Genomic DNA, 24016 nt, shown 5'->3' with positions numbered 1-24016 from the left:
GTGGTGCCTGGCCCTGCATCATCACCAGTATGAGGTGGGAAAATCCCAGTGCATGGGGAAGGTGTGCTCTGGCCAGTGGGAGAGAAGAGATGGGCCCAAGAGAGTCCTTGGGTGAAAGGGGACAAGTTGGTCTCCAGAGATAGCTGGCAAGGAGTTAAGGCCCTGTGATATCAGTACATTTTAGCCAGGTAGGCATAAAACTTGGCTGTGCTTAGCCATCCTCTGCCCCTCCAGAGTGGACAGTGCTCTGAACACATGGGATCTGCCCCCCCCCCCACCTGCAACTTCCTACCATCTCTTACGATCACACCTTTACATCAGGAGCACTTGCTGTGCACATGGGAAAGGTTCCCCATGACAGAACAGAGTAGATAGCATAATGCTCATTCTACAAATGTGGAGACAGAGGCTCAGCACTCCAGCCAGGACCTGAATGGTTGGCCACCCAGCAGTCATGAGTGCTTCCTGGGCATGGGCCTCTTCCCCTGTTCTCTGCAAGGGGATGGGGTTGGGGAGCAGCAGTCCATACATAGACCTGATCATTGTGCAGGAGGTGGGGACAGGAGTGGCCATGCAGAATAAAGCATGGGAAGTGAGAAGGGAGTGACAAGAAGCTGTCCTTGTGGCAATGGGCCAGGGACTGGCTAGGATGGCTAAGAGGGAAGGGGAGGGGAAATAACAGGACAGAGGCAGAGAGGTGCATCTCAAGGCACGGGATGGTGTGGATGAAAGACATCTGCAGTTCTGGGCGCTGTGGAACACCTGCAGCGCTCCCCACTCTGCCTCACTACAGAAACTTCTGTTTGATCACAGGTTGTGCATTCATTGAGGAGAATTTTACTTTGAAGTGCCCCAAACATAAGGTAGGTGAACACAAGCAGCTGCAGAGAATGAGTACCCCAGGCCTGCAGACCCCAGTAGATGCAGGAGCACCAACCCTACTCAGCTTAGCCTCACTTCAGGCCCTGCCCACTGCCTTTTCCAGCTGCCCTAAAGTCAGCCAGGTCCCAGTGCGCGCCTGAAGGCCTGAAGGCTGCTGCGGGGTGGGAAAGAGGTCGGGCGGGAGCTGCTCGAGGGGAGGGGAGGGGAGGGGCGGGGCGTCCACTGTCGGCCTTGACGCTCTGTCTCTCCCGCAGAGGCTGCCATTGTAATCCCCGCCCGCCGCTGAAAGCCGCCGTGCACCAGGGCCTGAAGCTGCGCCCACAGCTGATCCTTGATCCCGGCCCCAGGTCTTGGATCCGGCCGCCTCCGGCTCTGGCGTGCGATTACGAAGAAAACCTGTTCAGAGCCGCGCGCTCCGGGCCCACTCGCGGAACTCGGCTTGGAGAGGGCAGGGCGCCAACTCCCGGGACGCGAATGCCGTGGGAGTTCGAGCCAACGTGGCATACATTCCTCACGGTCGGTCGTGGCGTGCAGCGGGGGCCCTGAAAGAGGCCCAGGGAGATGCCGGCTCGGTGGACGACGCCGGGCAAATCGAAGCCGTTCTGAGGCCCTGCCGGCGGGAACCGCAGCGAGCACTCTTAGCAGTCAGTCTGCCCACGATTTGCACAGCCGGAGTCGTCGTGGGCCGGCGCTCGGGAGCTGTGGTCCCTGGTGGGGGCGGGGCCCTCTGGCTTCTGTTTGTCCCCTTTCCAGTCTTCCGCCCATCCCCTGGAGCCCAGAAGGAGCCTGAGAAGGAGAGTTGGCCTGGCCACCCCTCTGTCTGTGCTGTCATAGCAAAGCTTCACCGTGGTTTCCGGGAACCTCAGCGCTCGCACGTGACAGGGACAGCACTAGATTCGTGTACAAAACCTGTGTACCCCTCTATATATATGTTACATAGAATGTATATATGTTGGGAACATGCTCGCTTCTGTGTGTCGCCAATGTGCGTCGTGTGCTCCGCAGCACAGAGCTCTAGCCTGGCCTTTACTGGGGCAGGGGCTACAGGGATGGCCCTTCCAGCCACCACAGCCCAGGCCAGTCCCCACCTGTCCATCTGTGTCCTCAGCTCTGTCCACGCTTCAATAGGCCTGATGCAGCCCCCTCCCCCACAATTTCCTGTACATATGACTGTAAAATGGTAAACGTGTGTATTATATCTGGCCTCGTTATATAGTGTATATATATGTATACATATACATATATATAATATATATGAAGACTGTAAATGTTAAGACAACTAGTGTTCTTATTAGTATATTGCTTCACACTGAAGATTGTGTGTATCGAGCTGTTTCTAAAAGATGTTTATTTTCCTTAAGAGTTAAAAAAAAAAAAAAACAGTCATTGCATTCAGAAAAAAGTCAATAAAGATACAATTGTTTTGGAAGTTTGCAGCCTGTGGATGATGACCAGATTCCCTACGGGAATGGGAGCAGGCTTTAGGTGGGCAATTGGAATGGACAGGAGGGCTGGGAGACACAAATAGAGACCTCAGATTTTGCTTATCACTGCAGAACAGGAGACTCCCTAATACTTGATGGTTCACCAGCTCATGTAGCCTGATGGTGGTACAAGGCTTTGCCAGGTGTACAAGGAGATGACCAGAGGATAGGAGATAGGTGTGGGTGGGTGGGGTGCTCCAGATATACAGGGAGACTCAGGTTGTGACTCCTGTCCCAACAGGCCCATGTCACCCTGGGAAGGAGGTGGGAGGTAAAGAGACACCTAGGTCTAAAGGTTGATATAGCCAAATGTGTGGCCATGATGGGGGTGGGAGGGCACAGGTTGGCCAAAGCATAAGAAGGCAGAAGTTGGCAAACACTCCCTTAAGGCAGCTGAGAAGCCCTGGCTCCCAGAGGACTCCCCAGGAAGGATGGCTATCAGATGAGGCATACACCCACCTACCCAAAAGAACAAAACTCAGGTTATAAATAATTTCACTTTTAATTTTCTGTACAAAATTTCTCAACCTATGAAAATAAAGTTTGCAAAACTCAAAAGTAGCACATGAGCCCGCCAGGCATAGAGGCTGGCCGCATCTACACTATATACAAATCTCCCCAAGAGGAAGAGAGGCACCTTGGGGCAGGGCTTCCTCGGGGGAAAGTTTCCTCTCATCCTTTTTGCATAGGCTAGGAAAAACAAGCCACTAAGGTGCTTACATATGAGGGTGGCACGTGGTAGGCCACTGCAATTCTCCGATCAGCCACTGGAGGTCAGCACCATCCTGACCGCCACTTGCCAGGTTGACGAGGTAGATTCACACCCCTCTAGCAGACCAAAGCAAGTGACAGGTCTTCAAGGGACTCCCACCCCCAGTGGAGACGTGGTGAACTGTGGAGACCAGGACACTTGAGATGGGGGCCACCTGCCTGAATCTAGCTGGAGGTGACGGTGGTCCCGCCGCCCAGGCGCAGAAGCATCTGCTGGCAGTCAAGCAGCAGTCGGCGGTCACCAAGCTTCTCTAGTGTACGTGCAGCCTCAGCTAGCATGCTCACACGCTGTCCTGGAGCTGATAGGAAGCCTGGCGGTAGGTAGCAGGAGGCTAACAGCAAGGCCTCGGTATGCTCCCGCCAAGTGGGCCGAGGTTCCAGTTCAGCTGCTGCACCTGCACATACCAGATGTGTCAGGGGTGGGGCTCTGATCTGGCTGGGGCTACACCCCATGCAGAACAAGGCATCTTGATTTCTTCTACAAGAACTTCCCGGGCACTTGGATGTCACTGTCCTGCTTTCTCCACCCCATCCCAGGTACACACGAGTTCAGACTCCTCCCTAGGGCTATCCGACAGTTTTCCCCAATTGATTTCTATAACTCAACCTTCTCAATGTCCTTCACACTAAGTCTGGTGGAGAAAGGCTGCAGGCTGAGTAAGGAACCCCCATTCCCCTGTAAGACTAGCCACCACCTCACCTCCTTTGCCACCAGAGCCTGCCCGCCTCCTTAGACTACGGTCCAGGAGCTGGTGTGTCCGTGCCGGGCTAGCTCCTGCCATCAGCCTGGCTGTGGCCTCGTGTAGGAACACCTGGGGTTGAGGGGGTATGGCCAGTTTCAGATTCAGTCTCTATTCTCTCCCCCTACTTGCTGTCTCATAAACCCAGTGTGAGGTGACGGTACAGTGGGAACTCACCCTCCTCATAGCAGGCCGGAAACTCTGTGCCAAACGCCTCAGGCTGCTAAGGTCTTGTTGGAAGCCACGCAGCTCCAATGCAGAGGCCTGGGGTCCACTGCTGGCACCCTGAGTCATCTGAGCTGAGGGTGGTGGCTGCTGCTGCCGCCACAGGCTAGTGCGAGCCACAAGGAGCAGATCACACAAAAGCAGCTGCATGGCCTGGGATGGCAGGCAGAGCAGAGGTCATTGGGGCTCTAGTACCAGCAGAGGTAGGGAGAGGGCCTGCAGTGCCAGGGGCTGACTCTGGGCTGCACTGCTGAGGCATTGCACCCGCTTCACACATGCAATGCAACAGCAATGCACCGCGGAGCCACCTGCCTCTCCAGGCCACAATGCCCACAAGCAGTCCTCAGTCTTCTAGACAATAGACCTCCAGAGAGGCCCTGCCACGCTGCCCACCACACCCTTCCTCTGGTGGTAGAGAAACTGAAACCATTCTTCCCCAGGACTTAAGCCTTAGTCAAAAACTGAGGTAAGATTGGAGAGATGGCTCATTGGTTAAGAGTGCAAACTACTCTTGCAGAGAACTGGAGGTTGGTTCCCAACACCCATGTTGGGTGGCTTACAATTGCCTATAACTCCAGTCCCAAGGGATCTGCTGCCTCTGGCCCCCTCAGGCACCTACACTAATACCTCATATACACACACACATACACGTAATTTAAGAAATAATAAATCTTTTTTTTTTTTAAAGTTAAAAAAAAGCTTTGATAAGCCTGGTACTACTTTGATGGAATCAAACAGTCAGCTCTGACCCTGGCCCAGCCTACCCCTTACCTTGTCAATGGAGCTGCCAGTTGGTGTAATAGCTAAGCTGTCCCACAGGTATCCACTGGCCTTCTCACAGATGGCCAGGTTGGCAGGGCCAGATTCCCCCTTTCTACGGCCCAGCAGGGCCCGGGCAGCCCTGAAGGAGTATAGAGCTGCCCTGGGCAGGGGTCTCCTATCAGGGCCAAGACAGACATGGTAGGTCAGATCAGAGCACAGCCCCACCCCAAACACCCTATCCTGGTTCTGGACTCCTGGGGGCAGAGAACACAATGTGTCTTCCCCACACAGGTGTGTAAGCGCAGTGCCAAGGGGCCCAGAGTTGGGTAGGGAGGACCTGACTGGCACTCACTCAGTCTCCTGAAGCACTTGGGGCATATGTTCCACCAGTGGGTACAGGCGTTCAGCTGCCTCTTCATCCCGCCGCAACCAGTGGATCACCACGGCCGTCAGAGAGGCCCACCATTTGGCCACTGGGTCTTTGCCTATAGAAAATGGAGGGGTGCCTGACCCTCAGTTACATTGTACCTGGGCCTGGAAGGAGTCAGGACAAGGGTCAGGAGCTCACCAGTGGTGGCAGCCATGCTGGAACTGATGGAGAAGCTGCAGGCAGGAGCCCCTGCAGCATCGGCACAGCTGTTTAGCAACTGCAGGTACCCAAGAGCATCTGAGAACTCCCTAAGTCAGGAGAGGATTGACTGTCAGGACAGATAGTGGCAGTCCTTGGGGTTCTGGGGAATGCCAGTACTCCCCAAGTGCCCAACAAAGCACAGTCTGAATCTGGCTCTACAATGGGCCAGTTACCTCCTGTCTCGCTGATGGGAAAGCAAGATCCAGAGTGGCCCCCAAAACATAGGAAGTAAATAGATGCCTGGGTTCTGACCACCCAAACAAGTCCCTGGACATGTCCTACCCAGATTCCCTGTTGTAGGATCTTTTCTTGGAATAGCACAGGAATACTCACTTGTCTCCATCAGCTGCCCCTGGGCTGGGCTGGGCCACACAGCTCAGTGCTTGCTCCAGTAGATGCTCACAGAATATTTGGGTCATCCGGGCCAGTGGGTCCACTGTGGGTACAGGGGTGAGTGGAGCAGGGGCCAGGACACTCTCCTCTCCATAGTCCCCTCCCTATGCCAATGCCTTCTTCCTAGGTAGACTTGATCTCCAATCCAGAGCCAGTTCCAAGTGCTGGCCTAGCACTAGGAACAGCCCTACCAGATCTGTGGACAGCAATGGGTAAGTACCTAGTCCCTACCCCCAGGAGCCCATGTCCCTAGGAGGAAGACAACAGTGAGCTGACCTCTCTAAGAGCTCACACTGGAAAGAGAGCCTACTCAGTCACATACCTGATGGGCCCTGCCCTTCCCTGAGACACTTCCTCAGGCCACAATGATGTAGCCTGGGGTCACCTCCCAAATCCACGTGTTGCCCTCTGACCCCTGTGCTATTTCCTGGTTCTTTTTTTTTTTTGAGACAGGGTACTCCTCTAGCCCCAGCTGTCCTGAAACTCTGGAACTCTGTAGACCAGGCTGGGCTTGAACTCACAGAGATCCGCCTACCTCTGGGATTAAAGGCATGCGCCACCACACCTGGCTACTTCCTGTTTCTTAAGCACCCAGCAGACCTTCCCACAGCCCCAGCTCCAGCCCACAGCGCAAGATGAGCTGGGTGAGTGAGGACATCTAAGGATGAGGGGACAATGTGGGGGGGGGGGGGCGCAGGGATAAGACACAGGACAAGGAGAGGAATGGGGTGAGTGAGCACCTGGGTTCCCGGCCAAGCTGTACAGGCTCTCCTGTGGGGCACTGCGTAGGGCCCAGTCCCCATCCACGAAGAAACGGTGGCCCACGGGGTGGCACAGCCACTGCATGGCAAGAGGCACTGAACCACTCTGTGCTAGGCAGGCCTCGCGGGCACTACTCAAGAAGAAACGCTGTAGGGGAAGGGAACTAGACTGTCATACTGGCCCCAGGCTCAAACCCAGACCCAAGTGGGGACCCTGTCAGTCATCAGCCCTCCTAATCAGTTGCTACATCCTATTTGGCCCCTCACCCTGGAAGTGACTGGGGAGAGCTACAAAGACAAGCCACAGTCCTGTCCCCATCAGCCCATCTCCCACTCACTGTCAGAAAGTGCAAGGCTCTTGGGAGACTGGTTTTGACCCTCAGGGCTGCTGCCACATAGATCTCTGCCAGCGTTGCCATGGACACAGCATCCCCTGCACATTCAGCCAGGTTCAGGGCACTCAGTGCGAGGTTGGAGGCAGCAAGGTGCCCTCCTGTGTACTTCCCTGCAAAACAGGTGAGGCATGAAGACAGGAGGTGATAGGACAGGTGGGAGTCCCTCAAGCCCAGCTCCCACCCAGCCATACCCATGGTGTGCAGCTGGTGCAGCTTATGGTAGACGAGAGCTGCATCTCGGGCACTGGTGCGGGCATCCACCCTCAGCCCACAGTCCCTCTGCAGGCCTCCGGCCTGGCCTGCCAGCCAGCGGCCCACCCAGAGGCGCTGCAGCAGGTGGCGAATGAGGTTCCAGAGCAGGCTGCAGGCCAGGTCCAGATGAGAAGTGGGCAGGGGCCGGCCCAGTGCCTGTAGGGCTAGCCACAGCTGCTGAGCAGCCTGGGCAAAATCCCCCTGAGGAAAGGATTGTCTCAGTGAGAAATGCAGCATCAAAGTATCTCCCCTCTAAATGGGTCAAAGGGTGGGGGTGGGGCATATTTGAAGTGTACAAAGAGAGCTGAGAACAAGAGAAACTTCCCAGCCTGGGGCCTGACCTGCTCCCTCTCCCCAGGGTCAGTCCTTTACCCGGGCCAAGTCCAAGTCAGCCTGCTTGCGATGTCTCCAAAAGTGTACAGCGGGGCCTGAGTGGGGTCGGGTAACCGGCTCCCCATACACAAAGAGAAATGCTAAGCAGACCAGCACTAGTAGTCCATTGGCTAGACAGACCAGGGGGGGCAGCAACCACCAGGTCCAGCTGGGGCCATCTATAGAGAAAGCAAAGGGTTGAGGACACAGCTCCCAGGAAACCCAAAACCCCAAAGATCCCTCCCAACACTGTCCAGGCTGGTGTGACTCACCTCTGCCCTCAGCCTCCAGCATGCTGCGCCCAGGACTCTGATGCACACTGGCAGCACTGGAGGGGCTGGGGAGGCCCCAGCCACACAGGGAGGCCAGGGGGTTGCAAGTCAGACACAGGAAGACCAGTGCACACAGGGCCAGGCGGGAGCGGTCCAGCATGCCTCGGCTGTGCAGAGGCTGGTTGAGTGGAGGCTGTGGTGGCACCTGCTCTGCCTTTACCTGGCAGGGGGCAAGAGGCATGGAGGTGAGGTCTCTGCCTTCAATGGCAGGTACTAAAAGGGGCGAGAGAGGGAAAGGGCCATGTTGCAAAGCCCCACCTGGCTGTCCTCAAAGACTGGACTGTCAGGCTCAGAGTCACTGCTGCTGCCACTACCCTTGCTGCCAAGGGACAAGGGGCTGCTCTGGGAGGGTGAGCCAGCATCTGAGGGTGGAGGGGTCAGCGTCTCTACCGCCTCAGGCTTCATGCCCTCCATGGGCACATCTGTGCTTCCTCCACTACCACAGGTTGACACCAGATCCTTCAGTGATTCTGAAGGCAAAAGGAACAGGGTCAGGAAATGGCCTAGCCTCTGAGGCCCTAAAGCTGGACCAGTTTTGTTACGACCAAAACAGGGCAAAGGCCACTGTCTGGCCCAGCTGATCAAGGGACCAAGCTGAAGGAGGGGTCAGTGTCAGTACAGGGCCAGAGCCACAGGTGGGGTTACACAGGGAGAGGGAAGCCAGGGCCAGAGGGAGCCTGAGACTTACTGCTTTTGTGAGCAGCAGTTCGCAGGCTCAAGTTCTCCTGCTTGAGTTTCTGGTTGCTGTGTTGTAAGAAGCGGATGTAGTCAATGGCCTTGCGTAAGACAGCAGATTTATTCAGCTGCAGAGTGATAGAGAAAGCACAATCAGCCAGTCAGACCTGGGTACAGGTACCTAGCCAAAGTTGGCACAGCTGCTTTGCACGACAGCTGCCTTGGGACCTTTACACCTGCTATTTCTTCTGCCTAGAATATTCCTTGGCTAATATCTCCTAATAGAACCTACTTCTCAAGGCAGAAATAATGGTGCAAAATACATACAACAGTGTCTGGCTAGCTGTTGTTATTATTATTGCCATTTCATATCCCTCTTGTTTCCTCCAGGCCTTTACTAGTGAGGCCTTCCTTGACCACCCAATTTAGATCTGCAACTCTCACATTCCACCTCCTAGCTCCTATTTTCTTCCCCAGTACCATGAGAGCCACCTGAACACTGACTTTTTTATCCTGCTCAATGGCCACTTTCCCACTGGGGCATCAGTTCCTCTAAGACAGGATTTTTGTCTTTTTCATCACTAGGGAACACCAACGCTTAGAACAGCCCTTTCTTTGTGCAGGATGCCCTTATTAAATCTAATCAGATAAACAGGGCTGCCCAGGCCTAGACAAGATGAAGCCCAAGCCCATGTGACCAAACTTAGACTAAGCGTACTTCTTGCTGGCTTCTCCCCGGCTTACCCCAGCCTAAATCTTACAGGTCTCTGACCATACCTTTGCTTCGGTGCCCACTACCAGGTCCTTGAGCTCCACAATCTTGTCATTGATAGAGGAACGGTAGCGTTTCTCGATGGCATTGTGGGCTGTACGTTTCTCACTACGGCTCTGGGTTGAGCCCAGGGCCTTGCTACCAGCTGCCAGTCGGTGGATGGGCAGCTTGTCAGCATCCACAACCAGCGGCACTGTGGCCAGGATGGTCCCACCACTTACCAGGGTCTGCAGGTACAAATCCATGTCACCAGGTGGGCAGGCATGCATGTAGCCCCCCATGGTCTCCCCTCTGCCTGGGCCACCTACCTGCAAGGGGCCTGCCTGTACAGCCGTGCCAGGGGCCAGGGCATTGATGCCTGCAGCCTTTACTGTGGCCCCTGCATCTGTCTTTACAGCTGTCAGCAGCAGTGAGTCTGCCTTGATGAAGTGTGGCTGCAACATGACCTGGGTAGGAGGGACCTGGTCAGGAGTGGCATCTAGGCCAGGGCTGACTCTGCCCTCCAAGTCTGGCCAGACGGCTCACCGGGACCTGCTGGATCTGTGAGGTCACAGTGGTTGTTCCAGGGGCTGCTGGGGCTGGCAGCAGCTGCTGGGAAGCTGAGCTCTGGACCTGCGTTTGTAAGGAGACAGGCGAGATCCCTGGTGCAGAAACCAGTGGCAGGCCAGGTGGTGGCTGCTGGGTACTCCCAGGAAGGGTACCTGCAGAGACAAAGTCAAGGGTGCTGGCCTGTCTCTGGGCCTCAGATAACTCTAACCCTATGGTTTCCTAGTGGACAGGCCCTGAATTCTGATGCTAACATGCCACCATCCAGCTTGGTGATGAGGAAGACAAACAACTGGACCCTGCATGAAGGGGCATCTTAAGCCACAGGATGAATACCTGACTTCCAAAACCTGTGCAAGTTCCTCCACTGAGACCACAACAGCTGCTCTTCCTATGCCCCTTCCCACTTCCCACTGTCTCCTCCTACCACCATCCCTTACCTGAGAAGCCTGCAGGAGGACTAGAGTACCCCAACACAGGGGTAGAGCTGAACTGGGAGGGTGGTGGAGGGAAGTTCTGGGGCAAGAGAGTCCCTGGTGATGGCTGTGGAGTTGGAGGCTGCAGGATGGTGAGTGGTACTGGCTCTTCTTTGATTCCAGATCCAGGGGAGAAGGGAGGCACAGATGGGTACATCTTCAATGCAGTGGATGCAGATGGTGGAGGGGACAAGGGTGCAGGTGCCACCTTGGGTCCCCCCAGAAAGGCTTCCAGGGAGGAGCTCAGAGAAGCAGGAGGAGACAAGCTTTCGGGGGAGCTGGCACCAGGGCTGGCAGGGTCTGTGTCACCCACCCCACCCCCAGCATAGGGGGCATCAAACAGGCCAGGGAAGTCGCTGTCTTGGTTGTTGATGAGCTGAAGCATGTCTAGGGAAGAAAAGGAGGATGTATGAGAGACAGCAGGGTGCAGAGGTTAGCTCCTAAGCAGGGCCTGTGCATACTCCCTGATCACACACAGTTGTGTCAATGGGCAAAGCCACCCACAGGAACGAGTGGTCCTGATAGAGACCTTTCACAGGCACCTGTGATATGTGGACCCACATCTGGTGCAGTGTATGTAGCTGATAGCCCTGGCCACAACCAGACAGGGCCAGCACCACTGGGTCCTGACCTGGCTTCATGCTAAAGGTACCTGAGGCTGCCAGTTTCAGAGCTCTTGCCACCCACCTATATCAGCTGACATAATATCCACAGCTACAGCAAACAGCAGGACCATGTTTGCTTACTCATTCACTCCACTCATTCATTCATTCATTCATTCATTCATTCGTTCAGCTGTACCAAGTACCCAAAGGAGGCAAGAGACTCTTCCTAGGCCCTCTTCATCCTGGGGCCTAAAATAAACGAACAAGACAGACAAAAATCTTGCCCAAGCTGAGCACAGCAATGCTGTGATCCCAGCAACCAGGGAGGCTACACCCAGAAATTAGAGGCCAGTCTGGCAACACCATGAAACCTTCAAGGGGGGAAAGGGAGGGAGTCCCAACCTATATAACCAAGCAACTTTTGGGGGAGCAGAGATAGGAATCTCTTAGTGTGGTTTGTGTTTTTCTGAGTGACACAATGGACCAAAGCATAGCACATACTAAGCATGTTCTCCACCACTAAGCTATACCCCATCATGTCCTGTATTTTTTTTAATGTGAGCACGTGTGGTATGTGTCTGTGTGTGCATGTTCACATGAATGCAGGTACACATGTGTGAGTGCAGGTATGTGCAGACTGAGGGATAACTTGGGGATAACTCAGGAATGCGCTCTACTTCCTTTGAGACAGAGTCTTTCACTGTCTTGGAGCTCAGCAATTAGATTAGGCTATTTCCAATGCCCCAGCACTGGAATTACAAGCATGCACCACCATGCCTGGCATTGTTATGTGGATTCTGGGGATCAAACTCAGGTCCTTGTGCTTGTAAGGCAAGTACTTTACTGAATGGGTCATCCCCCAGCCCATCCTGTACTTCGGTATGGAAAGTGGTAAACTTTAACTTTGCCTTCCTGGGACACTGACTGCTCAGTCCCACCATCCATGTAAATACACATCTATTCTATGTGATGGATTCCAGGAATTGGAATTGCCAGGAATTGGCAAGTCCTTCATCAAGCTTCTCCTGCCCTTTCTGCCCCCTCACTGCTCTACTCCAGGACCTGGTCTGTTGAAAGAACATATACTCCATCTAGGACTAGAGTCCAGAGACTTAGGGACAGCCTTGATCTAGCCCCATTCGGGCCTCAGTTTCTCAGCCTGTAAAACAAGGGCACCTAGGCAGGAAGTCCAGTTCTTGGGGAGGGACAGAAGGGACACAGGACAGAGGCATCTTCAAAAAGTTGCACAGGGCTCCGTGCCCATTGCCACTCCTGTACTCTTCCTTTAAGGATACTTAGCAGAGTCCCCTCACATGGACGCTGACAAAAACTCAGAGACTTCTGAGAAATGGGTAATGTCACCCACCCCCTCAGTTCCAAGGGGAGAGATGTAGAGAGACAAGTCTGTGACATGCAACCCAGGTCCCACTCCTCTGGGGGGTGGTCTAGTACCCCCCAAAATTAATGGCAGGGTAGGGTTCTATGTCAGGATAGGGTTCTCATCCATCCTGAATGGACTGGGGTAGTGGGGAGTGTACCAGCAGAGTGGAGTACCCTACTGATGGACTATACTGAGCCCACAACTCTAAGAAGGTATTATGATGAAACACATGCCCCATTCTACAGGGGATGCAACAGATTCGGCCTAAGGTCTTACTGAATCCATATCTTCTTAACCCCAATGTCCCAGGCACTAGCCACTACCCTACTCAGAAGGTGTGCTCGCTGCCTTGTAGACAAGAAAGGACAGACATTCAGGACCACAGGCAGCCAGAGACAATGCAGAAAACTTCAAACCCAGTCTACAAAAAGGCCAAGCTTTTGTTCTTACACCTTCCCTTGTTCCACCAAGTCAGAAGAGAAGCTGCCATCACTAACCCACTCCTCAGCAGAACAGATAGAGGCTTAGGATAGAACCAACTTCTGGCCAAGTAGCCAACCAATGTGTCTGTGTGTTCAGGGCACGAACCCAGGCCCTGCTTACAGCCAAGTAGCCCCAGGACCCAGGTCTGGCCATTCAGGTTTTGGTTTTTCCGGCTATAAAAAGCAAAGTGCTCTCTATCTTGACTCTCTCCTCATGCAGACTAAGACACTCCCTGCCTCAGCCCCAGCCAGGCCACAGGCCCTCTCCCCCAGCTGGCAACTGGTACCCTGGCTGGCTTAGCTCAGGGCACTCTAAACCACTCAGGGGAGGCTACCTTCTAGGTCAAAGGGCCTTACAGGATCCTGACCACAACCCTAGGAGGCCCCCAATGCTCTCAAGTTCCCTGCCTGAGCCACCTCTTGAGCTGAAGCCTGAGCCAATCACCTTCTCTCACTGGGCCTCAGTTTTGTCAACTGTGAAAAAAGAATTAAGCTCTTTAGGGCAGCACTGCATGAGGCCTTGCTCAACTGAGTGAGATTGTAACACAGCATGCTGACAGATGCTCAGGCTGAAGGACTATTACTGCAGGAGGGGACTTAACAAGGCCATGAGCAGAGGGTAGACTAAGTGGCAGCTTAACCTCCTGAATCCTTGAGACTTTCCAGATTTATGCAGGTTATAAACAGTAATTTTATTCACAGGATCTCCTACTTCTCAAGCCTGCTCTTGACAGCCCATTTGCTAGACTGGGAAACTGAGGCCCAGAAAGAAAAGTTGACAGCTTTAGATCGTCCAGGGCTCCCACCTCCTGCCTGGAGAATCCAAAATGCCCACAATAAATAGTCACCAAATAGGTCAGCCCCTAAGGCAAACAGGACACTGCCCTCCTTTTTCTTTCCCGGACCGTGCCCAGAGGGCAAGCAAGGGATGGGGGGAAAGTCACTGCAAACTCAAGTTCCGGGGTGCGGCTGTTGGGTCGCTAAGCAGCTGGAGGGGCCCCCAGACAAACTCCAAGCAAGCAGGAACCGGCCCAGCGCCTAAGGAGCCGCACCGCCCCTCAGTGGGAACTCCAGACTGCGATCTGCAGCGGAGACCTGGCCGCACCAGGGAGATCCGGGTCACCCTTTCCACAAGTACCTTCGAATGTGCAGTCCATGGCTCGGAGGTCCGCGCCCCGCCCCCTGGGGCGAGCAGGCGGTGGCCCTGACCCCGTCGGTGCGACTTCACCTGTCAGACCCCGCGGGGCTTTAAAGCCCGCGGAGAGCCTCGGCGCCCCGCCCCTCGCCCCGCCCCCGGGCCGCGGGCCGGGCATGGGGTGAGCGCACACCGCCAATCAGCAGCGGCGCCGCGGCCCCAGTAGGGCCCCGCCCATCCCCGACGGCGGCAGCTCGGGTTTCACCCCGACTCTGAAAGGGGCCGGGGTTACTCGCGGGCGTCCGCCTTTAACCCGCTCGGCGCCAGCGCGCGCAGGGGTTACTGACGGTCACTGCCCCTCCCAGCTCCCGCTGCTCGGTCACCTCCCCCTGAAGGGGCAGGGGTCAGGGCCCGGACCTGGGCAGCGGATCGCCCAAACCTAGGGCGAGCTTGAACCGCTTTAGCTTCGGTTTACTGCATCACAAAACAAGGCAGTCCTGGCCCCTAGGAACGAATAACAGCAGCGACAGACTATATGGTTATAGTTTGATTAAGGCCAAAGGCTGGCTGGAGATGGTAGCAGCTGGGGGTGCAGGGACCTGCCGGCTCCTGGAGCAGCCCAAGATGGGGGCACCCTCAGTCCAGGCTGATGGTCCAGCAACTGGATCACTGATAAAGCTGTGAGCAAGGGAAACCCCTACTCCAACTCACATTTCCAGAGTGTCCACCCCACCTGCCCCCCAACTCTGAAGCCCCTAGGCAGGGTCAGTGTCCATCCTTCCAGGTCTCAGAGCTACCAGCAGTCACCACATGACTTTTTATTACAGCTCTAAGAGGCCAGAAACGAACCTAGTCTCTAGTACAGAAGGGAAAGACAGGGGTGACAGTCCTGGAGTTCTCAGGTGGTGTCAAGCCTGTCCCCCTGCTGACAAAGCTAAAGCTAAAGCTCTCGCTCTCTCATGCTCGCTCTCTCTCTCTCTCTCTCTTCTCTCTCTCTCTCACACACACACACACACACACACACACACACACACACACACACACACGAGTGCTGGCTAGCAGCCTAGGTTTGGTGGTAAGAGGACCAGCAAGGCCTGACAGCCTGGTGGCAGGCCAGCCCCAATTCACACAGCCTGGGAAGGGCCCAGCAGGTGCAGAGGCCTCAGCACAGGTGTTAGGGGCTGAAGTCCCTGTGGCCCATCTCTCTTTTCAGAAGCCTCAGATGAAAAACAGCTTATGTGTCCCTTCCTCCCATGCACCCTGACCCCCTTTCCAGGTCCTTCTCCTACAGCCTCATGGGAGGTTCCAGAGAAAATACAAGTCCTTTTTGATATTCCACCTCCCTTTCTTTGCTCAGCCAGTGAGTGCTCATGTGTCCATCACCCCCAAAACAAACCAGCACAGCTCCTGGGAGATGCTCCAACCTTACCTAACTTAAGTCAGGGGAGAATCTTTACCCAAAAGAACACAGAGAGCTGGAGTCCAGGTATGAGGGTCCCTAACACTGACTCTCCAATTTGATCCTTTCCCACCAGTATCTGAGCCCATACCATAGCAGGACTCACCTGACAGTCAGTACCAGCAGTGTCACATCCCACCCCCACTGCTTCAATTCTCCCATCTCTGTGCTCTGTGCCCATCTGGACTGCAGAGGCATAAAGGAAAGGACATTGCTCACTGACCCCTACAGTAGCAGGCCTCAAGGGAGCCTTTTAAGGAGATAGAAGTGACTGGAGTATAAGGCCTGGCTTGTGGGTAATAGACACAGCCTAAGCTAAGGGACCAAAGGAAGGCCTGATCCTCCCAGGGACACAGTGGCATTGGGGAGGGGGGGTGCCTGACCTCCACCTCCCTTCCTTCTGGCACTGGGTCTATTAGCTCATGTCTGTAGATGCTGGTGGTCAAGGTGATGACCTGGGGTAGAAACTCAGAAGCTAGCTCCCAGCCACTTGAAGAGTCAGCCAAGGATCTGCTGCCATCTGTCAAGGCCTTCTCTGCTTTCAACCTCTACTTGCTATGCATCACAAGGCAGGTCACAGCCTCTCTCTGAGTCTGTAGGTTCTGTTGGTGCCCCATTGACTCTCCAGGAATGGGGATTATGGGAGAGCAAGTTTGTAAAGCACACACTCACTCAGAAAGATCTCAACAAAGGTGGATCCCTGCACAGCCACTGGAATGGGCTAGAACTGAGAAACTGGAAGTGAGTTGTGTGACACTTGCATTACTGAAGGAAGTCAAGCCCACAGTATTTGAAAGGCTTTCAATGTTTTAAAAGAGAATTAACAAGGCCAGACTAGGACCCGCTGTCCTAGAACTGGATAGCAAGTCCAGAAGGAGGCCCCATACCGTGGGCCAAAAAACATTGAGTACTGGGTTCCCATGAACATGCATAAGCTTTGGGAACACATGCATGCTTTAAAAACAAGGAAAAAAGGCCCAGTAGGCTGAGTCACTCCCCCTGCACCATCTCAGACCTGGGAGGCCCCAGCAGCACCTCCCCAAGGCTCAAGTCCCCTCCTCCCTTCTCTTAGGCCCTGATCCTATTAGGAGTTCAGCAGGAAACCTGAAGCCCAGTTGCCCCTCCTCAACAGAATCTGAGGCCCTTTCTAGGTATCTTCTGTGTGCCAACTTAGTGCCTGGCACTGGGGTCCAGCTATACATCACAGAATCTTGCCCTGGGGCATGTCCGTTCCAGCAGGGGAACAGTACACACGTGCATGGGAGAAAAGGCAAATGGGGGAGGGGACAGTACCATGACAGACAGGCTGGGCAAGGAGAGATGAGGTGGCTATGAAGGCTGGCCTGAAGTGGTGACACTTGAGTATAGTCTTGAATGAACAGGGCCACAAAGGAGGAAAGAAAACCCTGGCCAGAAGAAAAGGGAAGCACAAAGGCCTGGGGGTATTGCAAGTCTGGTGTGATGGCAGTACAAAGAGCCAGTGGCTGGGGGTGCCAGTGGGGGTATGTTGGGATTCTGATGCAGGTTGGTCTACCTACAGAGTCTACAGGATTTGCAAACTGCCCCATGCCTCACAGATCAGAAAGGTTGCACGAAATGAGAAAGGTATAACAGGTGTGAGGGAAGGCGGTACCACCTCCACCTTCAGGGGAGGACATGGGACAGTGCCTGCCTGAAAGAGGTTGCAAGATGGAGGATGGGGCTGTGGCTCATCTGCCTCTCCAGGCATGCAACCTGCCCAGCTCCTTCAGTTGCTACCCAGCCCTCTTGGGTCCTCCTCAAGACTGCCCAGCAAGCACTCCAGTCCTTAGCCATCATGTGGGTACCAGGGCACAGGGGTATAAGCTGCCCTTTGTGCACTCAAAGTCCTGCCCCAGGGAAGCAAGTATGTGGTTCTTCCTGGAAGGGGACGAGCCAAGGGCTGGTGCAGCAGATGTGCCTGAGCCCAGGCCCTCTCCCCAATGAGGAAATAAAGACCCAGAAGGAGCCAAGAACTCAAGAGCCCTCAGCTGCCTAGGGGAGAATCTCGGACTCTGACAGTTCTGCTGACCACAGGGCCTACACTGCTGCCAGCCTGTCATGGCCAAGGTGAGCCTTTATCACTGTTGCTTGTGCATAGGGCAAGCACAACATAGAGTGCACCACATCTTGAACTGAGGCTGCCTGTACCAGGCCTTACCAGGGGCCCTCAAACATCTGGAACGCCAGCCTTCCTCAGCAAGAACTGAGCAAAGGGGCTGGGGAGATGGCTCAGTCAGTAAATTGCTTGCTGTGCAAGTATGAGGACCTAAATTCAATTCCCAGCACCTACATAAAAAGCTGGGGGTGGTTGGTGCTCCTAATCCCAGGGCTGGAAAGGTAGAGGACAGGAGGATCCCTCCGCCTTGCTGTTTAGCCAGTCTGGCCAATCGGTGATCTCCAGGTTCAGTTAAGAGATGCTGTCTCGTTAACCAGGCATGGTAGAGCACACCTATAGTCCCAGCACTTGGGAGGCAGAGGCAGGCGGATCTCTGTGCGTTCAAGGCCAGCCTGGTCTACACAGTGAGTTCCAGGACAGCTGGGGCTACAGGGAGACCCTGCTTCAAAAAGACAAAAAAAAAAAAGAGATGCTGTCTCAAAACGTGGAGAAGCAATTGAAGAAGATATTCAACATTGATCCCTGGCCTCTACACATCTGTACACATATTCACATACCTGTGTATCCAAAAATAAAAATAAAAAAGGAATACAGTGGGGACTGTGCAGGGGCCATGAAGTCTGCCACACTTTAGCCACCCTACTTCTGCTAGTGTCTAGCCTTCCTTGGCACTAACATGAATTCCCACTGAGTCTCACTCATCTTGCCTGTTTTCTGAATGTGTCTTGCCATTAATGTCATCCTGCCTTAGCCCAAACTGTCTCTGCCAGGAGTGTCCTTCCTATGCTACATTCTGCCCACCTGGCAGACATCAGAATCTGGCCTTGACAGGGCCACTCCACACATCAATTCCTAGTACATTCTCCCCATTGTTCTGTATTGTTCTTTTGAGACAGGATCTCAGACAAGCCAGGCTGGTCTCAAACTCAGCTATGTAGCTGAGGATAACCTTGAACTCCTGATCTTGCTTCCATCTCCTGAGTGCTGAAACTGCAGGTATGTACTATCATGCCAGGCTACTTCTACTGTCCTGTGGCCCTGATTCATCCCAGATCTTGAGGTATGATCAACAGCAACTGGGACACATTAGCAAATTTTCAAGATGCTAGTCAACATGGATCTCGCCAGTTAGTTGGGGGCCCAGGACACATATTTTCATCATTCTGGAGGTGAAAATCAGCCCATGTACCCAGTACAATGGCAGGTGTTCCCAGTCTAAATAGTAATGCTATACCTTTCTTTGTTTTAAGTCCATATTATCCTCCCTTTAGGGCTATGTTAACCTGCAGTGGAAGTGGCATGCCACTGTGGCACCAGCAGGCTACTCTGGAAGAGCCATAGCCCCATCTCCACAGCATCATCAACACTGGCTTTATTTATTTTGAGATAGGGTTTTCCTGTAGCCCTAGCTAGTCTGGAACTCACTATTAGACCAGGCTGGCCTCAATCTTACAGAGATCCAACTGTTTCTGCTACCCAAGTGCTAGGATTAAAGGTGTGCATTACCACTTTTGGCTCAGCTCTATTTTTGTGCACTTCCAGTTGCTTTACCCAGGGTCAGAGCTATTTAGCTAGGAGCTCCAAGAACTTTCTCTTGCATTTCAAAGCTGCCTTGCCTTCCTGTAGGAACCACTACTGTGGAAGAGACTCCAAACTCCAGGCTCAGTCCAATGCTCTCAAGTGGGAGCTACCTTAATAGGCTCTTCCACCACTTCCCTTGGGCTGTCTCCAAGTATGCATCACAATAGACGGGGCAGCAGCTGAGAATAAGTAGTCCATCTGCTGCACAGGGAGAGAGGATAGGACACTGCTATGTCAGTTCTGCCCATCCTCAGAAGATGCTAAAGACAGGGCTTGCTCTCCAAGGCAGAGTAGGGGTGCCTCACTGGCCTATCTCTCATGCAAAAAGAAGAATCATACATGGTACATGCTCAGAACGTGGAACATTCTGGAAACTTCCTATACAGGAAGTTCCTTGTATAGTGGCTACTAAAATTTGCTGAGCCACAACAGGCTTAGGTACTGGTTGTATGTTCTAAACAGTGTGAGAATAACCCTGTAGGCATTGTGGAATGTCTCTTATGTGCCTCCAATGAACTAGTTCTAGTATTGTGTCTATTATAGTCATAAGAACCAAAATGTCAGGGCAGTCAGACCACTGATCCAAGGTCATACAGCAGGGCTGGCTGTGAAGATTCCTGGGCTCCAGTGTCCCAGCTGCAAGGAGCCTGTGGGCTGCCTGATTTGGGCAGCCTGGTGCTGCAAGGCTTGCTGGGAAACAGCTGAGGGTAGAGAGGTGGTGTCCACTGAGAAGTAGAATAGGCTTCTCTAAGGCCACATATTCTCCCCAGTGGGATACACCTCCAGCCCCACCCCAACTCCACAAACCCCAAACTGCATGGCTCTACACCTGGAGCTAGCTCTGACCTCTGTTCTGCTCTCTGGCTGGAAGGGAAGACCCTTGTCACCACCTTGTGAAGTGGCAAGCTGGGAGTTTCACTTGCTGTAAGACCCAAAACAGTCCCCAGGGTCAGAGGGCACATCCCAGCTGGGACAAAGCACATAGATGTAACACTCCCCTAGCATGCATGCATGCATGCGGCCCTGGGATCCATCCCCAGCACCACAAAATTAATTAACCAATTAAAAATTAAATTTAACTTTAATCCCAGCACTTGGGAGGTGGGATCTTTGGTGAGTTGGAGGCCAGCCTGATATACATAGTGAGTTCCAGGCCAGCTGGGACTATAGGGAAACCCTTCTCAAAAAGACAAAAAAAAAAAAAAATTAAATTTAAAAAGACACCCTTCAAGTGGGGCATAGTGGCATGCGAATACCTTTGATCCCAGCACTAGGGTGGCAGAGGCAGGTGGATCTCTGTGAGTTCAAGGCCAGCCTAAGCCTGGTTTACATAGTGAGTTCCAGGCTAGCTGGGGCTACAGGGAGACCCTGTCTCAAAAAAAGACCAAAAAAAACCCAACACCCTTCCCAGGCACGTAGCCACCAGGAGACACAGCTATCCTCTGGCCAATACAGCACCTGACCTAGACCACAAGTCCTGGGCCTCTACCTGGCAGTGACCCCTATTTGGAGCTAACCAGGTCACTTGGGAAGTTGGGAAGCTGCATTCAGCTAAGAGATGTGGGGCAGGAGGTAACTCCTGGCTACCTGCCTCCCTGGGCCACTCCCAGCTTCTCTGGGTGTTTCAACCTCAGCCCCTCAGACACAGCACAGCTGCTACATCCTACTGGTCTCTAACCTTCCATGGTACTAACATGAACTCCCACTGAGTCTCACTCACCTTGCCTGTTTTCTGAATATGTCCTGCCATTAATGTCATCCTGCCTTAGCCCAGACTGTCTCTGCCAGGATTGCCCTTCCTATGCTATAATCTGCTTACCTGGCAGATGCCAGAATCTTGCCTTGACAGGGCCACTCCACACATCAATTCCCAGTACATTCTCCCCACTGTTCTGTATTGTTCTTTTGAGACAGGATCTCAAGTAAGCCAGGCTGGTCTCAAACTCAGCTATGTAGCTGAGGACGACCTTGAACTCCTGATCTTCTTGCCTCCACCTCCTGAGTGCTGGGATTACAGGTGGGTACTATCATGCCAGGCTACTTCTACAGTCCTGTGGCCCTCTGTGCTCTATTTTCCCAAACTTATCCCAGATCTGGAGGTATGTTCAACAGCCCTGACAAGAACTGGAACACATTAGCAAATTTTCAAGATGCTAGTTAGCACAGATCCCACCAGGGGAACCCCTACTCCCACCCCCACAATTCAGAAAGGGTAAGGCAACTTCCCTAAGAGCAAACACAGCACTGAAGAGCTTTCTGCTGCCCTGATGTTAGACAGGCTGGACACCAGGCCTGGTAGGACAGGGCAGTCTCAGGTTCCACCAAAGGGGTTTTGGACATACCAACCAGCAAGAAAGAGTATCTTACCAGGGCACGCTGTGCCCTAGAGGTGGGTTCTGGGTGGATGGACACTGTTGCAAGAGGGGCAGGCTGGCAAGGTTTTAAATGCTATACTGAGCCAGGTGTGGTGACGCACCCTTTAATCCCAGAACTCAGGAGGCAGAGGCAGGCGGATCTCTGTGAGTTCAAGGCCACCCTGGTCTACATAGTAAGTTCCAGGACAGCTGGGGCTACAGAGAGACCCTGTCTCAAAAAGACCAAAAATAAATAAATAAATAGATAAATAAAAAAATAAATAAATGAACGCTATACTGAGACAAGGGTCCTTTATTTGGGGAATATTAGGGATTCATGGAGAGTTGGCAACTTGGGGGAGTTACAGGCTAGAAACTGGCCAATGACCACTCAAGTGCTGTTCTCTAAGGAGTGCCTGTGCTTGATGGGACCAGAAAAAGAACACATCCCAAGAGAGATGTGTATGGGTGGCAGAGTAGGTGGTGACCTGCAGAATGCTTGGCCAATTGCTATGGCAACAAAATAAGCAGAAAAGCAGTGATAGCTATGTCTAGAAAACAGCAATGTATCTGTCAAGACTCTTCCCTGACAGGAGGGGTAGGGTCTTGGGACCCTTACCTGAGATTGCAGTCACTAAGTCCTCCTGCCACCTAGCTGCAGGAGACCTTGGGATGTCAGAGCATACAGGAGATAGGTTACCTGACGGAAGGACTCCAAATGCAACTTTCCAAAAGCTACCATCTATGTGGGGGTGAGCCTCACCAATGATAACGGCTGTTTGGAATTCCCTACAATACTTTCCATACTGATAAACTCATTGGGTGGAATCATTTCTTCAGTCTGTCACATTTATTCACGACTCTCCAGAGAGAGTCACACAACACTGAAACACAGCCTGATACAGAAAGAGGCTTGCATGGGCACCCCAGGGCTCCTAGAATAACTCCTCAGTCAGCCCCAGACCAGAACTAGCTGCACTTGCCTCTTCTGCATTAAGGAACCTGCACAAGATCTGATATACCAGTCCTTAGTGCACAGCACCACCAGCTTACCCGTAATCCCTAGCACATACTCCTACTCCCTCAGTGACCTAACACCAGAGCAAGGAGGAGACAGAGCTCCTTTGGAGCTTATCTGAGGTCACCACCACCAGCAGCATTCAAACCCAGGGAGCACTGTGGGAGTGTCATCCACAGAAATAGGACTACAGGTGGCAGCCCCACCTCAGAATACATTCACAAGACTGAGGGTAAGAGGCAGGCAGGTGATGGACAGTGGAGCTCAAGGCCCTGGCTGGCTCTCCCAGCCAATTTCCAGTCTTATGACCAATGCTACTCTGGGATGACAGGAGGCAGCTGCATGGCTGACCCCTCTCTGACCCACTCCCAATCACCCTGCCTTACTTTGACCCCTCACTCCTGCCCCGGGAGTCCAGGGGTCAAGGCTCTGAGCCAGCAGCCTGGATCTGAATCTTTGCTATGGCTGTATGACCTAGGGCAAATCACTAGCCCTGTCTGTTTCTCAGTCTCTCATCTCAAGATGAAGATACGTTTACTAACTGGGGTTGCCAGGATTCACTGAGATCCTCAATATAGTGCCTGGCACACAGAAAGTGCTAAGTATTCCCTATTCATGGGATGATGACCCACCCCAACACCACTTCTAATACAGCTCAAACATGATATTCCCCTTCTCCCATCCCTTCTCCCACTGCACCTAACCTGTAGCCTGTAATTCAGACCTGCCTGGATGCCTCTCAACCTTCATCCTCTCAAGTAACCCAGCCCTCTCACCCCCAAGTCACATCTCTTTAACCCCAACCAAAAGCCCAGTAAAAACTTTGATGGCACATTTGGGTCTCAGCAATTCTCCCAAAGGCTTGTCTATGGAAATCAATGGGGATCTGGGCACATGTCCATGGCCCTACTGTATGAGAAAGAAACAACACACTTGTCTGTCAACAGGGCATCAGATGGGTAAATGAAGAAATCCAGTTGTTCTAACCATGGGCTGGAACAGCAGGTTACAATCTCATGTAGCCCCACAGACTCTATTGGAGTTTATAGATAATTCACTTTCATGATTGCTTGGGGTGGAGGATGGTATGGAGCAATCTTAAAAGGGCAAGAGCAATGCCATGTTCTGAGACTGCTGATGGCCACCAGAAATCACTGAATGGTCCACCTAAAATGGACACATCTTATGGTGGCCCCCCCCCCCTCCCCCCCCCCCCCCCCCCCCCCCACCCCCCTCCCTCTTCCAGCCAATCAGTTGACCATAGCCGCTTACAGGGGAGGGGCTAAGGGTATAAAAGCTGGGAAAACCACAAGGTTGGCCTCTCGCCATTTTGTAAGACTGTCTGGAACCACGGGATTTATGTCTGGGTGTGGACTTTCGAACACAGCCATGAAT

General features: G+C 53.3%; 2 protein-coding genes across 5 annotated transcripts in view; one reads left to right on the top strand and one right to left on the bottom strand.

Moving 5' to 3' along the window:
• Rai1 (retinoic acid induced 1) overlaps positions 1-1278 on the top strand; it is a 109119-nt gene extending 107841 nt beyond the window's left edge. For both annotated transcript variants that reach the window (XM_008821983.3, XM_029558092.1), the window contains 2 exons: positions 814-863; positions 1137-1278. In XM_008821983.3, coding sequence (XP_008820205.1) covers positions 814-863; positions 1137-1151 — 65 coding nt within the window. In that variant the 3' untranslated portion in view covers positions 1152-1278. The remainder of the gene's footprint in view (positions 1-813; positions 864-1136) is intronic.
• Positions 1279-2849: 1571 nt separating this feature from the next.
• The window catches only part of Srebf1 (sterol regulatory element binding transcription factor 1), a 22934-nt gene continuing 1767 nt past the window's right edge, over positions 2850-24016 (bottom strand). For 2 of the 3 annotated variants that reach the window (XM_008821981.3, XM_029558093.1), the window contains exons 2-19: positions 10434-10856; positions 9973-10148; positions 9756-9893; positions 9453-9674; positions 8689-8803; positions 8259-8470; positions 7941-8160; positions 7669-7847; positions 7236-7497; positions 6988-7154; positions 6629-6797; positions 5829-5931; positions 5433-5542; positions 5217-5349; positions 4874-5039; positions 4055-4255; positions 3838-3949; positions 2850-3532 (exon numbers count right to left, since the gene is read on the bottom strand). In XM_008821981.3, the coding sequence (XP_008820203.1) occupies positions 3303-3532; positions 3838-3949; positions 4055-4255; positions 4874-5039; positions 5217-5349; positions 5433-5542; positions 5829-5931; positions 6629-6797; positions 6988-7154; positions 7236-7497; positions 7669-7847; positions 7941-8160; positions 8259-8470; positions 8689-8803; positions 9453-9674; positions 9756-9893; positions 9973-10148; positions 10434-10856 (3338 nt within the window). In that variant the 3' untranslated portion in view covers positions 2850-3302. Of the gene's footprint in view, positions 3533-3837; positions 3950-4054; positions 4256-4873; positions 5040-5216; positions 5350-5432; positions 5543-5828; positions 5932-6628; positions 6798-6987; positions 7155-7235; positions 7498-7668; positions 7848-7940; positions 8161-8258; positions 8471-8688; positions 8804-9452; positions 9675-9755; positions 9894-9972; positions 10149-10433; positions 10857-14075; positions 14207-24016 lie in introns of those variants that run through there. The other variant, XM_029558094.1, reaches the window with a different exon arrangement.

Source organism: Nannospalax galili, unplaced genomic scaffold (assembly GCF_000622305.1).
Source record: "Nannospalax galili isolate Female #2095 unplaced genomic scaffold, S.galili_v1.0 scaffold1448, whole genome shotgun sequence".
Lineage (NCBI taxonomy): Eukaryota > Metazoa > Chordata > Mammalia > Rodentia > Spalacidae > Nannospalax > Nannospalax galili.
Note: the sequence above shows the minus strand (reverse complement) of the source record. Positions and strands in the feature narration are given on the sequence as shown.